Source organism: Leptonotus elevatus, chromosome 13, assembly GCF_054856555.1.
Source record: "Leptonotus elevatus isolate MCC_2025b chromosome 13, RoL_Lele_1.0, whole genome shotgun sequence".
NCBI classification, from domain to species: domain Eukaryota; kingdom Metazoa; phylum Chordata; class Actinopteri; order Syngnathiformes; family Syngnathidae; genus Leptonotus; species Leptonotus elevatus.
Window position 1 is genome coordinate 9,087,193 of NC_141251.1, and position 14,956 is coordinate 9,102,148.

At 40.3% G+C, this 14,956-nt stretch overlaps 1 protein-coding gene across 8 annotated transcripts in view; it reads right to left on the minus strand.

Moving 5' to 3' along the window:
- The window catches only part of rims1a (regulating synaptic membrane exocytosis 1a), a 72,006-nt gene extending 60,174 nt beyond the window's left edge, over positions 1-11,832 (minus strand). For 4 of the 8 annotated variants that reach the window (XM_086093450.1, XM_086093454.1, XM_086093455.1 and 1 more), the window contains exons 1-2: positions 11,011-11,831; positions 6,615-6,689 (exon numbers count right to left, since the gene is read on the minus strand). In XM_086093450.1, the coding sequence (XP_085949576.1) occupies positions 6,615-6,689; positions 11,011-11,162 (227 nt within the window). In that variant the 5' untranslated portion in view covers positions 11,163-11,831. Of the gene's footprint in view, positions 1-6,614; positions 6,690-11,010 lie in introns of all 8 variants that reach the window. The other 4 variants (XM_086093457.1, XM_086093456.1, XM_086093452.1 and 1 more) reach the window with 2 other exon arrangements.
- Between the last annotated feature and the right edge of the window lie 3,124 nt (positions 11,833-14,956).

Sequence of the window (14,956 nt, forward strand, 5' to 3'; positions counted from 1 at the left end):
GAGACGAGTGTTGCTGCTCCAACTTCCCTCACTTCCGTTACAGAACTTACCCTGCTGGGTTGCGTGTGTGTAGTCCCTGCTACTCACGACAGCCGACCCACCTTTCCAACCTCTCTTCAATGTTTACTACTCTCACTTTTTAATTGGATGGTCACTCTATAAAGTGTGTGTTTGTCTCGGGAAATGTTGTCTACGAGATCGAAGGGAGGCGAGAAAGTGTGTACATTGGACACTTTTACACCACCCAGTGTGTTGTCTTTTATACACAGATTTGCGTTTCTCTGCTTCTCTCACCACCCATCATCGTTCGTGGCCATTCCACCATTTATAGTTTGTTATGTGAAGTACTTATTTTGCACTCTTGCTGACATTAGTTGTCAGTTCTCAAAACTGAAACCTAATTGGCCACACTGGACTCTCCAAAGTTGAAAACAATACATTCTGTGAGTGACACTGGGCGACCTAAGACCTGTTAAGATCATGTACAACGGCATATTGTGGAGAACAAAAAATCCAAATCCAAATAAAATAAACATGAGCAAATAAACAATGCTAATTAGCTGAGGTGATAGCCATACATATAGTTCAAACAGGACAGGCAACATTAACCTCAATGTTCATAATTGACCTACAATCACTAATAACACTTTATATTGAGGCACTTACCTGCTGCTAATGCAGATACACATTGTGAATCAAGTCAATTTGGGGAGGAACTCAAACGTGTTACTTTCCCTTCATGTGGCAATTAGCGTGGGTCTTAAACCTAGGTGGCCAAAACATGCCTAATGAAAAATAAACTGCACTAATAAACTAACCACCAGAGAGTGCAGGAGCTGCACAAATGGAAACAACCTGTCTTTTTAACAGATGCTGCTTTTAATATCGTAACCTGACGACGACAATATTGTGGCAATTTTAATATTGTGATATTGCCGTTATCGTTACATCCTGAAAGGATCTTTGTGCGGTTTGTCACTTTTTTACTTGCGACTGCCACCTCCAAAGCGTAACTGCAACATCTGTGTCAGGCTTGTTCATGACGCGCGCACTTGCACGATCTTAAAGTGACAGCCACAGATGACAAACGAAGACATGACTTCAAATGAGGAAAGAAAAACTCCGCCTTTAATATTACCTTAAACTGCACAATGCACATTTAATTAGTAGCTGACTAAAAATAAAAAAAATACTATGGTTAATGGAAGGCCTTAATTGTCACAGGTAGTGTATTAATAAATATATTTAGAAAGGCATGCATGCCTATTTTGGGATCTGAATTTAAGATTAGATGCATCTCTAACAATAAACAACTAGAAAAAGAAGAATCTGAGGGAAGAAAGATTTAAGAGAAAAGTAGAGGAGAGGAGAGAAAAAGAGAGCAGAAGATAGGAGCGGAGAAGAGAGGAGAGAAGAGGCAGATGGAGGAAGCACCAGAGCCAACAGCAGAGTTAAGTGGGCAGTGTGCTCCCTAGACAGTGCTCCATATGGCCTGGTAATGCCATACACAGCCAGACATAGACACAGCATGTATACACGTAAAGATGGCAACTTGGTAGAGCTATAACGCCAATGGACCTCAAGGAGATGTTAGGGCCACTCCCCTTCATTCTCTTCAAGGTTGACTTTATTCAAAAGGTTAAACAGTATTATAAATCATCAGACATTATTCTGCCAAGGCCAAACAATTCTAATTTGGACAAGCACCAAACTGTGACAAATTCCTGATACGATTAGATAACATGTCCTGCATACTGTATGGCTCAATGTTGTCATAAAGATTCATGCAATTTACTGAAATATGAGAAATGGTTAAGGCTAACAGAAATTTTGTAACCTTTGTTTGCTTGTTTGTTTCTTTGTTTGTTGAACTTATGAACAAGTAACAGAAGATATTGTAATAGAAAGTTAAAAGAAAAAACATTTTAAAGAAGGGAAATCACATCAATAGCCATCGTTACTTTTCATGTTCAAAAGAGAGTATGAAGTTACAAAAAAATCTAGTCTCACCTCTTGTGTTTATATTATATACACAGGTTGTTTCATCTCAATATGTCACTTTATGACATCTTTTATCTCAATAACTGTTTAAGATATGAAAACCAAACTTTTTTTCCCTGAAAACGAAGTATCTTAAGTTTACGCAGCAGAAATTTTAACACAAAAATCAAAGAAATAAACGTTTTGTTAAACTTTTCACAAATGTTCAATATGCGAGCCTTTGGTTACACGGCACACATCGAAACGGAATTCCATTTCTTGCCAAACTCGAACAAGCAAATCGGGATCGATGGTTATCAAGGCCTCGGTTATCCGAGTCTTAAGATCATCCACTGATGTTGGAACGCTTTCTCGTTTACAGTAACAGTCATGTTAAGCGGCAAATCGGTGGAAATGGCATTTCACGTAAAAAGCCGAAAACCTTGATAGTGGCGTAACAATGGTTTGGCATAACCGCCGCAGGAAAAATTTTGGGGGAGATTTTACCTTTCCAACGAAAACAATTGTATCCTGCTACGTTCACCAGTTACCAAGATATGACAGTTAGTAAAGTGACATATTGAGATAAAATTTCCCACCTTTCCCTGAGCGCATCCACATATTCGGCGAATGCTTTATGACGCGAAGCCTCACCGAAAGTTAGTAAAGTGACATATTGTAAACACAATTTGAGCCGGTTGGTGGCAGAGCGACTATGTCATACTTTACAAGTGACGTAGTAAATAACTTCTCCTCTAACAGCCAAATTGTCTCGCACATGCCTCCTTAAACACTTCACATTGAAACCTTTGACTGCTGTCACTTATTGGTACAAGTCCACAGTTGTATCGCACAACTCGTCACGACTACACCACACCCCTAGATGCTGCCACAAAGAACACTAGCCATGGACACATTTAATCGGAATAAAAGCTTGATCTGATTCAAAATAATTAACGCCATTCAGAGTATTCTGATCCGATAAGACTCAATCGGCTCAAACTTTGCTTCCGATTGACGGAGGTGGGCTATGCCGGTTCTTATTCCGTTCACCGTGCATGAAAACAATTTAAAACAAAAGGTATGCGCATGCTCTTGATATAAATGTGTCGTCATCGTTTCCGTCCATTAAAATGACGGCGTCCTGCCAAGAGCTCGTCTGCGAGGGGAGAACTTGTTTTAAAGTACTTGGAACTTGTTTTTATCAAGTTTTTGCTACAGTAAAAGTGTGAAAACGATCCCATCTACTGTGCGAAATGATGAATGAAATCCATCTAGATCAGGGGTGCTCAAGTTCGGTCCTCAAGAGCCCCTATCCAGTCTGTTTTCCATGTTTCTCTCCACTAACACACCTGATTCATGATCAGGATTGTTATCAGGCTTCTGGAAAGCTTGCTGATCATTAGATTTAGCCGTGCTGCAGGAGGGAAACATGGAAAACAGGCTGGATAGGGGCTCTCGAGGACTGAACTTGAGTACCCCTGATTTAGATAAATCACATGATCAATGTCTGCGCGTCTGGCGGGGCTGATCTGATTAAAGGAGGAGAGCATGTAAACGGATGTAAACGGATAAAAAAGGTGACCACAGGTTTTCATTCAGAATTATTTCGGAATAACTACAAAGTCCCCATGTAACCTGGCTAATGATGGACCTGCTCATTTTTTTGACTAACCACAAGCGCACCAGCTTTAAGCTTGGCAAAATCCAACAGCCCAGCGAGGTTAAAGTAAAGAAGGGACTCTCTCAGACATCTAGATGTGAAACAGAGATCGAGTTAAACGTATCCCTGGTCACTGCTTGGGCAGAAGCTCATGGGAAGACCGGGATAACAGCCAATCCCTGAAGGAACTCAGGAAATGACTCCTCGCCAATCTCAGGGCTCACAGCACAGCACACTACAGGGCTGCTGGGCCATCGCCATGGTACCATGCTATCAGGGGAGATTTCATTTCCACGTTTAGTGATGTAAAGCATCCTTACATTTTACGCTACATCTGCATTGCCTTCACAGAAGCATGATATGACAAACAAGTTGGTTTTGAGTCGGGGGGGGGGGACTAAAATAAGGACCTAATTGTTAGGTAAATGGGGCTGCAGAAATTTAATCCAGATGCCTTCCAATTCATCAATACAAACTTGACCTGGATGAGTGAGAATCTAAATAAACAGTGACCTTTGACATTTCTGTATTTTTTTTAGATGTCTTTTGCTCTTTGCTTTTGAATATCTATATAATCACATAAAGCACATTGAATTACATTTTGCATAAAATGTGCAATATAAATAAACCTGCCTTGCTTTGTTTTTTAATCCAATTAGCCTTTTAAATACATAAATGAAACCCTAACCCTTATATTGTGACCCCATTTTTTAAAAGTTATTTAAGCCTGAGCTAAAAAACTAGAGAGAAGTTGTACATGAACAGCATGATGTTTTGACTGCCTATAACAAAAAAGCACCTGCAGAAAGACACAAATTGCATAATGATATAAATGACGGCTGTACTGTACTTCAGCGGAGCAGATGTGCTCCAGCTGACTCCATATTTCCATATAAATTTCTGCCTCAACAACACACATACTCCACACATAGAGTGCAGAAAGAAAAAACATAGACAAGTGTTATCCTTTGATCATTGTATGGCGAAAAGAAAGAAATTACTGACTGTAGAGAAGTCATGCCGAATTATAGGGTACCTGAATATCAGAACACAAATAAGCCGAAAGGGATGGAGACGCTCATATTACTTCAAAGCGAGATGACAGTCTGTTTCAAGTAACACTGGCAATTCACGACTGTATTAATGATTAAAAAAAAAAATCATACAAGCACACACAAAGGGGGAAAAATCCACCACTCAAATGTGTCTGGAGTGAAATACAATCCATAACGTGAATAAGTTGTGAACCAACCAAATGGCTTGTATGTGCTTTATTTGAAATGAACAGATCAAATAGATCTCTCAACAGAGCTTCCACCACCAGTCATTTCCAAGGATGAACCTTACAACTAGGGGTGTTCATCTCTCCACAAATATGAGGTGTGTGAAATTGATTCAATTTGAAAGTGGGATGGTCTCAATTCGATTCTGTTCAACTCAGTGGTATTACGATTAGATTTGGTATGGAAGGCTATTGATCAGTTTGACAGGGTATGATGCAATGACTTTTTGTTACTGACATTTTACATACATTTGAATGAACTTGTTAATACTGTAGATGTGCCATTTGATGCATATCTTGATATATTTCAAAGTGGGATGATTCGATTTGGTTAAATTTGATGCACTTAAAAAAAAATAATAATAAAAAGATGTATTGCAAATAATATTATGCTTTACACTTTTCGGATTTTGTGCAATCTGACGAGTAAACAGCCGCCCATGATTTTAAAAAGATTGATATTTTTTCTAAAAACAACAAAAACAATATCTAGAATAGTGTTGTGTTCATTGTATACAAAATCAACAGTGTTTTAAGATAATATGGATTTCCCAGCAATGTTAAACTCACACATGATTATGTGCATTGCTCCATCCCAGGACATGCTTTACGGACACTGCAGTGCTGAAAAGGTTTACATAAAAGACGAAAGAGATCCAGGAACTAAAAATGAACTCTAAATTAGGAGTACAAAGATTCGCAGGATCCGGTGACAACATACGAAAGAAAGCAAGATGGGGAAAAATTGCCCAAAACACCAATTAGCCGTGTGAGGTTTTTTTTGTGTATCTTTCATGATTCTGAAGCAGAAAGCCCGGCCACTTGCCCTGTTGGTCCATCACGTATGCATATTTTCTGTTTAAATCACTGAAATGTTCATAATAACATGAATACGTTACCACACACATTTTATATCATTACTTATCATTACCTATATCTAATGTAACCACTAAATTGGGAAGAATATTGACTTATTGTTTATTTCCGTGGATGTAAAAAGGGGCATACATCTTAAAGCCCTTCTATAGATTGTTACTTGTTGCTTTAGAAAAAAAAGACGATGTGATGGTTAATTTGGAGTCGTCGAGGGCCGGGGTCCTGCAGGTTTTGATTGTTATCAGGCAAATGCAGAGCTTGCTGATGAGCTGATCATATATCAGCTGTGTTGGAGAAGGGAAACATGCAAAACCCGAAGGACTCCGACCCTCGAGGACCGAGTTTGCACACCCCTGGTCTAGAATAATGCAATTTTGCCAATGTCTGGAGTGACCGTAGCCTGGCTTCATGTCTCCACATATTTTACAATTTATATCTGACCTTACAGTATAGTGATACATATGATGAAATTATAAATTTCATTCACATTTGAAGGGATAATTGCACACACACAATCTCACACAAAGCTGTCGTAGGAGTCACCCGACAAACAAACATACTGTATATTTACTGTAAAATACATCAAATAAATGTAATAGTCAATCTCAACACTGACAGGTTTCCTATGAAATGCAGTTCTTACAGCTGCAGTTGTTATCCTAGTGACTCATCCAAGGTGCAAGATCGATCTCACAACAAAACAACGAACATGAAGCAAAAGAACAGACAATATTATGACTAATGGAGGGCCCAATCTATACTCACTTTTTAAATTCCAATTTCAAAGTCCCATCAACTGGGTAAGACACTCACCGGACATCATTTTGCTGCGGAGGTTTTTTCTGCCCAACCAAGTTTACTGTTCTCGCTTGGATAGGCTTCTCTTCTCTGAAATACACAAAATAAAAAAAGATTGTCACTTTGGCTGTATTGTATGACAGTTTATATTATTTTTTATAATAGTCTACTATTTCACATCCTGTAAAAACATATGTGTATCTCATTGATGATCTAATCTGATTTTCAGACTAAATAATTTATGATTGTGTGCATAATCCAGCAGGTTTTCCTGCATCAAATTATTTGTAATTATATGCTCAAGTACATGACATAATAGCAGGACTACAAACATTTCATTGAAACTAACAATTATCTGATGTATCCACGCGCCAAAGATATAAAACGTCTTGTTGTCAATAAATATCATTTTATGTTTGAGAAACCTTGCATATACACGGTAAAATTAAATCATGTTTTTCATATTTAACAGTTAGTTACATAATCCAGTCTTTCATGAAACATGTCACCTGAAAATTATATTTGTATATTGTTACTGTCCTGTGAAAAACACTTGTGAATATTTTAAGTCTTTTTCACAGAACAGCGACGATATGTGGGTTCAAATAAGAGACTGTTGTCCAAAGACAACCTGATTAAAGCACAAGGATTGAGTTTACAATTTGAGCCCTTTACCCCATCGTAATGGTTTTGTAGATACTTTTCCCAATTAATGTGTAATTTAAATATTCAATTAATGGATGTGTGACAAACCTTGTAATCGCATTAGATTTTTCTCACATGCATACTGCTATATAATTGGCAATGCTAAAAATACATGACACATAATGTGCTCAAAATATGCAGCCCTTGCATATTATTGTAGAAAAAAATATACAGCTCAAGCATGCATAGATCACAGGCTTGCTACAAATTACTGCATACTCGATTCTTATGCTTTGACATATGTGTGTCCTTGTGAACATGAAAAGAAACGCAAGTGTTGCATCCAGTGGAGACATTGATATGTTTCTGTAAAATTGAAATAAAGAAACATTTGGACATCATTATTCTGTGTATTCACTGACCATGTACACTAACGAGTTCCGGACCTTGACGTCACTTATTCCACAATGCACTGCAGCAAACGTAACCAATGCCACTTTGGCAGGATAGAAAATGTATTACTCTACTTTGAGAAAACTCAAACACCACACTTTTACAATATTAGACAGCGATTGTGCCCCAACGTGGCACAACAAGAGGAGGTAAAAGAAGGAGCGCGCATTCCACAGGATACCAAAAGAGGAACCAATAGCAGCCTTAAAAAGGACCTGCAAGACGGAGAAGTGAGAGCCTCCTCATAGTTGCGGTCAGGGGTGTTAGAAAAAATCGATTCGGCAATATATCGCGATATTACAGCGCGCAATCCTCGAATTGATTCGATATGCGGCCGAATCGATTTTTAAACATCAATTTTTTATGAGAATGTTCAACAAAACGTCTTACTTAGAGTTAGGATTCACAGGATTCATTAAGCATGGAAGAATGTTATATTAATGGAACATTAGGCCTTAATATTTTATTTCAGTGCTGTATTTAACTAACAGACTGCAACCTGTTGGTTAAATGCAGTGGCTCAGTTATAAGCCTGAATTTTCAGATAAATAAATAAATGTTCATACAAATCTTACAGTGTACATGCACAAGTTTACTGATTAGTATATTCAAAATTTGAGTTAAAAAAAAATTGCAATAATCAATTTCTAAATTTGCATCGGGATTAATCGGTGTCGAATCGTGATCTATGAATCGTGATAGGAATCGCCAGGTACTAGGCAATTCACACCCCTAGTTGCGGTTATCGCCTGTAAAGTGATCACTTCATATCAGGTGAGTCAATGAGTGGATCAATTGGTAATGTAGATGTGGCTTGATTTTAATTGTAGTTATTTATTACTAAATTATGGCGAAAGACGTGGCGGCGCATGGTGGCTGAGCCAGCAGATGCTAACCGGATGTTAACATATGCTGATTTACTATCAGATGCTTCCCACCACATGCAAAATTTGGGGGGAATAATCTGTTTTATTTATATCATAAAAACTTTGGTTCACGCTGCTACGGCTTTAAAGATATTGCAGTTGAATTGAATAACTTATCAACAGTGGTAGCATAAACAAAAAAAATTACGGCACAAACCAAAGTGGCAGCAGTGACCAAATCAGCAGATGCTGACATACCTAATAACATAAGTGCAAGACTTGCGTTAAGTTCATATCTAAGATGGCATACTGACAACACAGAAAGGAAAATGGCAAATCCGGATCGTACAAACTTGTAACCTTCCAAGCCTTTGTATGATCGCAAGCACTCACCATTAGTGAGAGGGAAATTCATTGCGGAGCTGAAACACTCTCCCTTTTTTCAGTGGCCGATAAATAAGCACCCCTGATGCTTCACTGGGATCTGTAGTATCCAACCTGTCCACCTTGTGCATCTCATTATGTCCTTTTTTATCAAAGTGAGATGTAAATTCACTTGTTGACGTATTCTTCCAATTTTGACAGTACCATTGTGTTCCAGTGTGACAAAGCAAAATCCATAAAGGAATGCTTGGACAACTTTGGCGTGCAGAACTCGACTGGCTCGAACAGAGCCTTGTTCTGTAATTGTGATCAAGGCCCTCTAAAATCAGATACGTCTTACCTCGCAAACTCACATCGCCAAATGTCTTCCCAGGAGACGGTTTCCTTATATCTGCAAATGGTAGACCATCCATCCATTTGCTGCACTACTATTCTCATGTCTGGGTAATTCCACAGCATGTCGAAAATAACACAACAAACTCTCAAAGATATTTTTAGACTGTTGGAGGACGCATGATTACATGAATAGAATCCAAACAAGAACATGTTAAATATGCACACAATACAGAAAGACCGTGAACTAATTATATCTACAGTACAGTAGCAACATAGACTATGAGATGTGTGTCCAACATGTTTTGTTCCTGGAGGTGCAACGATAATACTGTCCAATACTTTTGTGAACAATCTGAATTTTTCAACCAACCAGTGAGACACAATCAGAAAGAAAAGGTGGCTTTTGGTGTGTCAATCTACATCCCAAACACTGATAAGAAAGAACAGTGCTGTGGCCGGTTGAACTTAAGACATAGGTGCTGACAGTCTTATTTGCACCCTCTACAATATGACATGTCTGAAATGAATCCTTGGCTTCTGAAACATTACTAAAAAGGATGCATGGCCACTTAGAGCTGGGGCTATATATTGGACATTTCCTACTTTAGATGCAGTGAATCGATCCTCCATTCCAGTGCTGGGCTATCTGTCCACGCAGAGTGCTTAAAATAGAACAGAATCGTACAGCTTGAGGAGCGTGTAGCTTAGGTGGGTCATCCTATCTGTCTATCTGCTCGGCTATGTGTGCAGTGTTGTGCAGATACTATGAAAAAAAAAAGGCTTAACCTTGATGGATTATGTGGTATTGGCGAAAGGGGGCTGATTTGGGTTCATTTCCGTACTGATCTCAATGATAAACATTGAACCTTTCTTCATAGATGCATGTGTGGAAACAATACAAAGCAAGACAGAGGAAGTGGATGCACACAAGTCGGTCCTGATTCAAAATGACATTAAACAGGCACCTTCTCCCCACTCTGTTATATTGGCCTACTGGTTCTATAACAGCCTATCTGTTTGCAAGAGCTCTGGCCTACATATCGTGCATAAGGATGGGAAAGGCTCAACCGCACCCCAGAGCTGGGAACAGCAGCTGTTGAGATGGATGCTGCACAGATAAAAGCCAACAGGGAGAGTTTTACTTTTACTATGTGCCGTGTCAGGCATCAGTGAGCTTTCTGCTATTCCATTGCCCTCTTCCCGCTGCATCTGTCAATGAAATACTTCAGGTTAAAAGCAAATACAGTCCCCTTGACTGAAGCATAAGCATGACTCATGGTGGTGGTGCTAATGAGACAAGTGCAAATGAGAAATTTGTTTCTATTTCGCAGAGAAGGGAGTAAGTGGGATGTCATGCTGCTGATGAGCCGTAAAGTGACACACCAACATGCAACCATCATCCTCAAGTTACCCATAACCTAACATCAGTATCACAACCTGATCCGCGCCTGGTTTCACTTTTTTGTCATTCTTATATTGCAGCCTGTGTGTGGGGAGGAGAGAGAGAGAGATAGAGAAAGAGAGGGAGAGAGGGAGAGAGAGAGAGAAGCAGTCACACTCACACACAAATATAAACACATGCATGGTCAGATACGGAAGAAAAGAGCGCTAACGTGGTACTGATGCTGAAGCACTAGTTACACAATTGAGGAAGAGGAGTTCTCTCACACACACGCGCGCACGCGCGCACACACACACACTCACACGGCAATCTTTCTTTAGCTTACTTTAGCATGGCCTCCTCCTTTGCTTCTTCCTCCCGTTGCCGAGCCAGTACGGCCATGATGATCTTCCTCTCCTCCTCAGTCAAGTGGCTCAAGTCGGGCTCTGGGATGGCCTGAGCGACGGGTGGACCCCGAGGGCCTACTGAGGCGAACATCTTGCCCACCACCACCCTCCTCTTCCTTCCCCTCGATTGGGATCACGGATCACGAAAACCCGCTGGCGGAGCCCACGGATCACGACATGGCCCGCGGATGAAGCAGTTTAAGGAGCGACTGATGCGGAGTTCCCATGGCGGTTGGGGGGAGGCACCCGGCGCGGCAGCGGCGAGGGCGGCGGCGGCGGCGGCGGTGTGATAGTAGCTGTGACAGCGATGGTGGTTGTGGTGGCGCCAATGTTCCGGATTGCCGTTATTGCCTCTCCTTTTCCCTCTTGCAGCTCCGGTGTCGAACCCCCACCCCCCTCCCACCCGCCCGCCTCTCCCCTCCACCACCTCTGTTTCACGGGGAGCCCATTTCTCCGGCGGTCGGTGCGGACGCTGGCACACGGGGATGATCCGGGTTCCGGCCGAGCAGAGCTGAGGAGAGGGAGGCGGCGACGGAAGGCGGTCTGGTCTCCGCTCGACCACTGGCCTGGCTGCGTCGCTGCAAGGCGAGGCAGACACTTCTTGCTGATGCTGATGCTGCTGTCAAGGAGACAGAGCCGTCAATGGGACCGCAGCCCCTCAAGCGCGTTCACTTCTCTTGCAGCAGGAACGCGCCGCCCTAATTTGAGAATGGGGGGCTCCACTCGCCGGGAAAATGCGCGCTCACGGCAGCCTGTCGCACGTATCAAAATAAAGGGTTTCCTCAGGGGCGAGATATCAGGTTTTCCCGCCCCCAACTGACTCTATGTTACAGCTTCAGTTAGTATATTTACTTCACGATAACATTCAAGTGTTTCGTTTTTTATTTGAGGCTCCGCATAAGGCAAAGCATGTCTGCAATATAAAGTCAATCAAATAATAACCTTTTTTCTTTTTAAATTATTAACTTATTGTAGGCTACTCAATCATCTAACGCTCTCTTGGTTCCTGTCTCTTTAAGGCTTAAACGTCCCCAGCAATATAACACCTTTGTCTGATTGGTCAACTTTAGGAATCCTGTAAAGTGGCATCACTGACAATTCCTGTCATTTGCATGCAAACTACCACAACATACATTGGCAAAGTCCACAGGAGCATAAGTAAACCCTGACCATGCACTCCTGCAATAAGTGAAATCCGAGATATAGACATATCCCATTTTAATACTCCCTAGGCATGTTTTTATAACACTATGGCACTGAGTTTTTAAATAATACAATCACATTAAAACGCATACAGTAATGTACTCACAGAGATCAGGAGCAACAGCTAAGACAAAAAATGTAGCTACAAACAGTGAACATCTGTATTGACAAAACCCTTTTTTATCAAACTAACAAACTTAATATTTCATCTCACAATATCATTAATAATGCCCAAAGATGACATTATTTAAAAAAACTAAAAAACATAAAATAAAATGAAAAAGTACAGACCAGGAGCCTCATCCTGCCCACCCACAGTCTTTGACTGGCACTCAAAGAGGCCATGAAGTCAAGATAAAACGTTAAATATGTGGCGCTTTTATTTATTTTTTATTATTATTTTGCTTTGTATCTATTTGAGCAACATTATCTCTATACTGTATTTGGGGACTTTTCCGACCCCTCCAGCAACAACAACAAAAACAATTATAGAACAAAGCGGAGGCTAGCATGTTGGCTTGGCCCTCGTCAAACATTCCAGTTTCTCATGTGGCCCCTTTGCAAAATTAATTACTCAACCACGTTTATAAAGTGAAGTTACATCCATTGTTTTTCATAGGCCTAAAACATAGGATTGAGATCTGATGTTCTATAATCTTAAAAGAAAATTAGGCTGCTCTTGAAACAGGCCTACTTTCAGTGTTCACTATTCTTCGTTCAAATTCAGTGTTAAACGAAATAGTGTGCCTCTATCTAGTGGCCGGCAGTGGAAATACACCCAAAATAAATAGGAGGCAGAACAAAATTGAGTTGTAATTGGACAAAAAAAAAAAACAGCTAAAGAGGGAACTCAAAACTGCATGTTCCACCGGCGGGAGGCCCCGGGGACGACCCAGGAAACACTGGAGAGACTATGTCTCTCGGCTGGCCTGGAAACGCCTTGGGATCCCGTCGGAGGAGCTGGTTGAAGTGGCTGGGGACATGAAAGTCTGGGTTTCCCTGCTAAAGCTGCTGCCGCCGCAACCCGACCCCGGATAAGCGGAAGATGATGGATGGATGGTAAAATACAATGACCTGTCGTTCAAACCCATAATATTGATCCATCCACATGAAAACATGTTACATACAAGGCAGACAAGGTTTTGAGGCGCTATCAAAAATATCATATTGGTCCCTTTATGACATCCTTCATCAGAAATTTTAAGCCACTGCAGTTACTTTTGTAATGTAGCCTAATGATTATTTTCCTCAATATGAAAAGGGATCAGCTATTAGCATTCCTTTCTCTGTATGAGCTATATAGCTCAGATCAAAACAAAATTACAATTGTAAATTACAGTTTTAAAAACCTAACAAGTAATCTATCAAATGTAAACACTAAGAAATGTTTTTTCATGCAAGCTAAGTCATTGGAACATGTGCCTGCAAGTGTGTTTTGTTTTCCAGTTGTGTCCTATTAAAGGTACTCTGTGGAGTTTGTCACATGCTTACTTGTGACTGCCACCTCTGGGGTAAAATGTTACTGCAGCCTCTGTGTCAAGTCCGCTCGTAGTGCGCGTGTGAGTGTGAATGAACTCTTCGTTTGTGTGTGTGCGCGTGTGTGTTTTTTTCTTGCAGTCTAAGCCGGCCTCTTGCTTTTTTTTTTTCAATTTTCATCTCAATTGAGTCCAACACTAAATGTCCATGTGGACCTGCATGACGCCACCCTCCACCACTCCAGCCCTCGCCACCCCCAGAAACTGTGGAGTGTTCGCCCCAAACACTCCACACTGAAGGGAAGATTCAGTTTCATTATGTAACAGTTTTGTTATGTTACAGTATAGCCTATTCTACGTTGTGTAACAGAAACCGTTACAAATGCCTGGGAAAATTATAATCATCTCTTTAAAGCAATAAGTGACAATGAATGAATTGTTCTGTATAGGGAATATAGTTCATATTTCAGCAACATTATGCAAATATTATCTCTCTGTTAAACTTGAAAAGTCTAAACACTTCCCACACAAGATTGAGAAAAAAGCAGGCAGGTTATACAAAGCTGTTGCCTACAAAAAGGCCAAATCATTGTTATCCTATATTCTTAATGCTCATGGATCTAAGTAGCCTTGTAAAAATGTGTGACAATCAATTCCCTTATTTTCATTTCAGTAACATTCACATTTTGCTTTGGCGCTTTGGAAAGTGTTTGGCATTTGGTAAATTTCGGAGATGGTGTTTGTTGTACAGAATTTCACCACTTTCAGCAGCTATTCAAGATAAGGAGGGGACAGTGCAACTATTTGATATCGCTATGATGCCAATTAGAAAACACAACTTCCATAGTAATGATATGCCTTTAATGCACGTATTTCATTTAAATACTGAAATTAGATTTTCACACCAGATTTATAATGCTGTAAACACCAAAGTCAAACTTCATTGAATAAAGTGGGCTCTTTTTACAAGACTACACTCTATTACAGTATCCCATTTTGCATATCAAACAGAGCATTAAAATCATCAAAGGTTTTCCAGTGTTGATATTATCTCAGTTGACTTCAGGTGGGGTACACACCGAGGACTTGTCAGCAGTCAATCACAGTGCACATATAGACAAACAACCATCTATTGCTCACATTCTCATGTCTAGGGTCAACTTCTTCAAATTGAAGACTTCAATTAACTTAGCATGATTATTCTTGG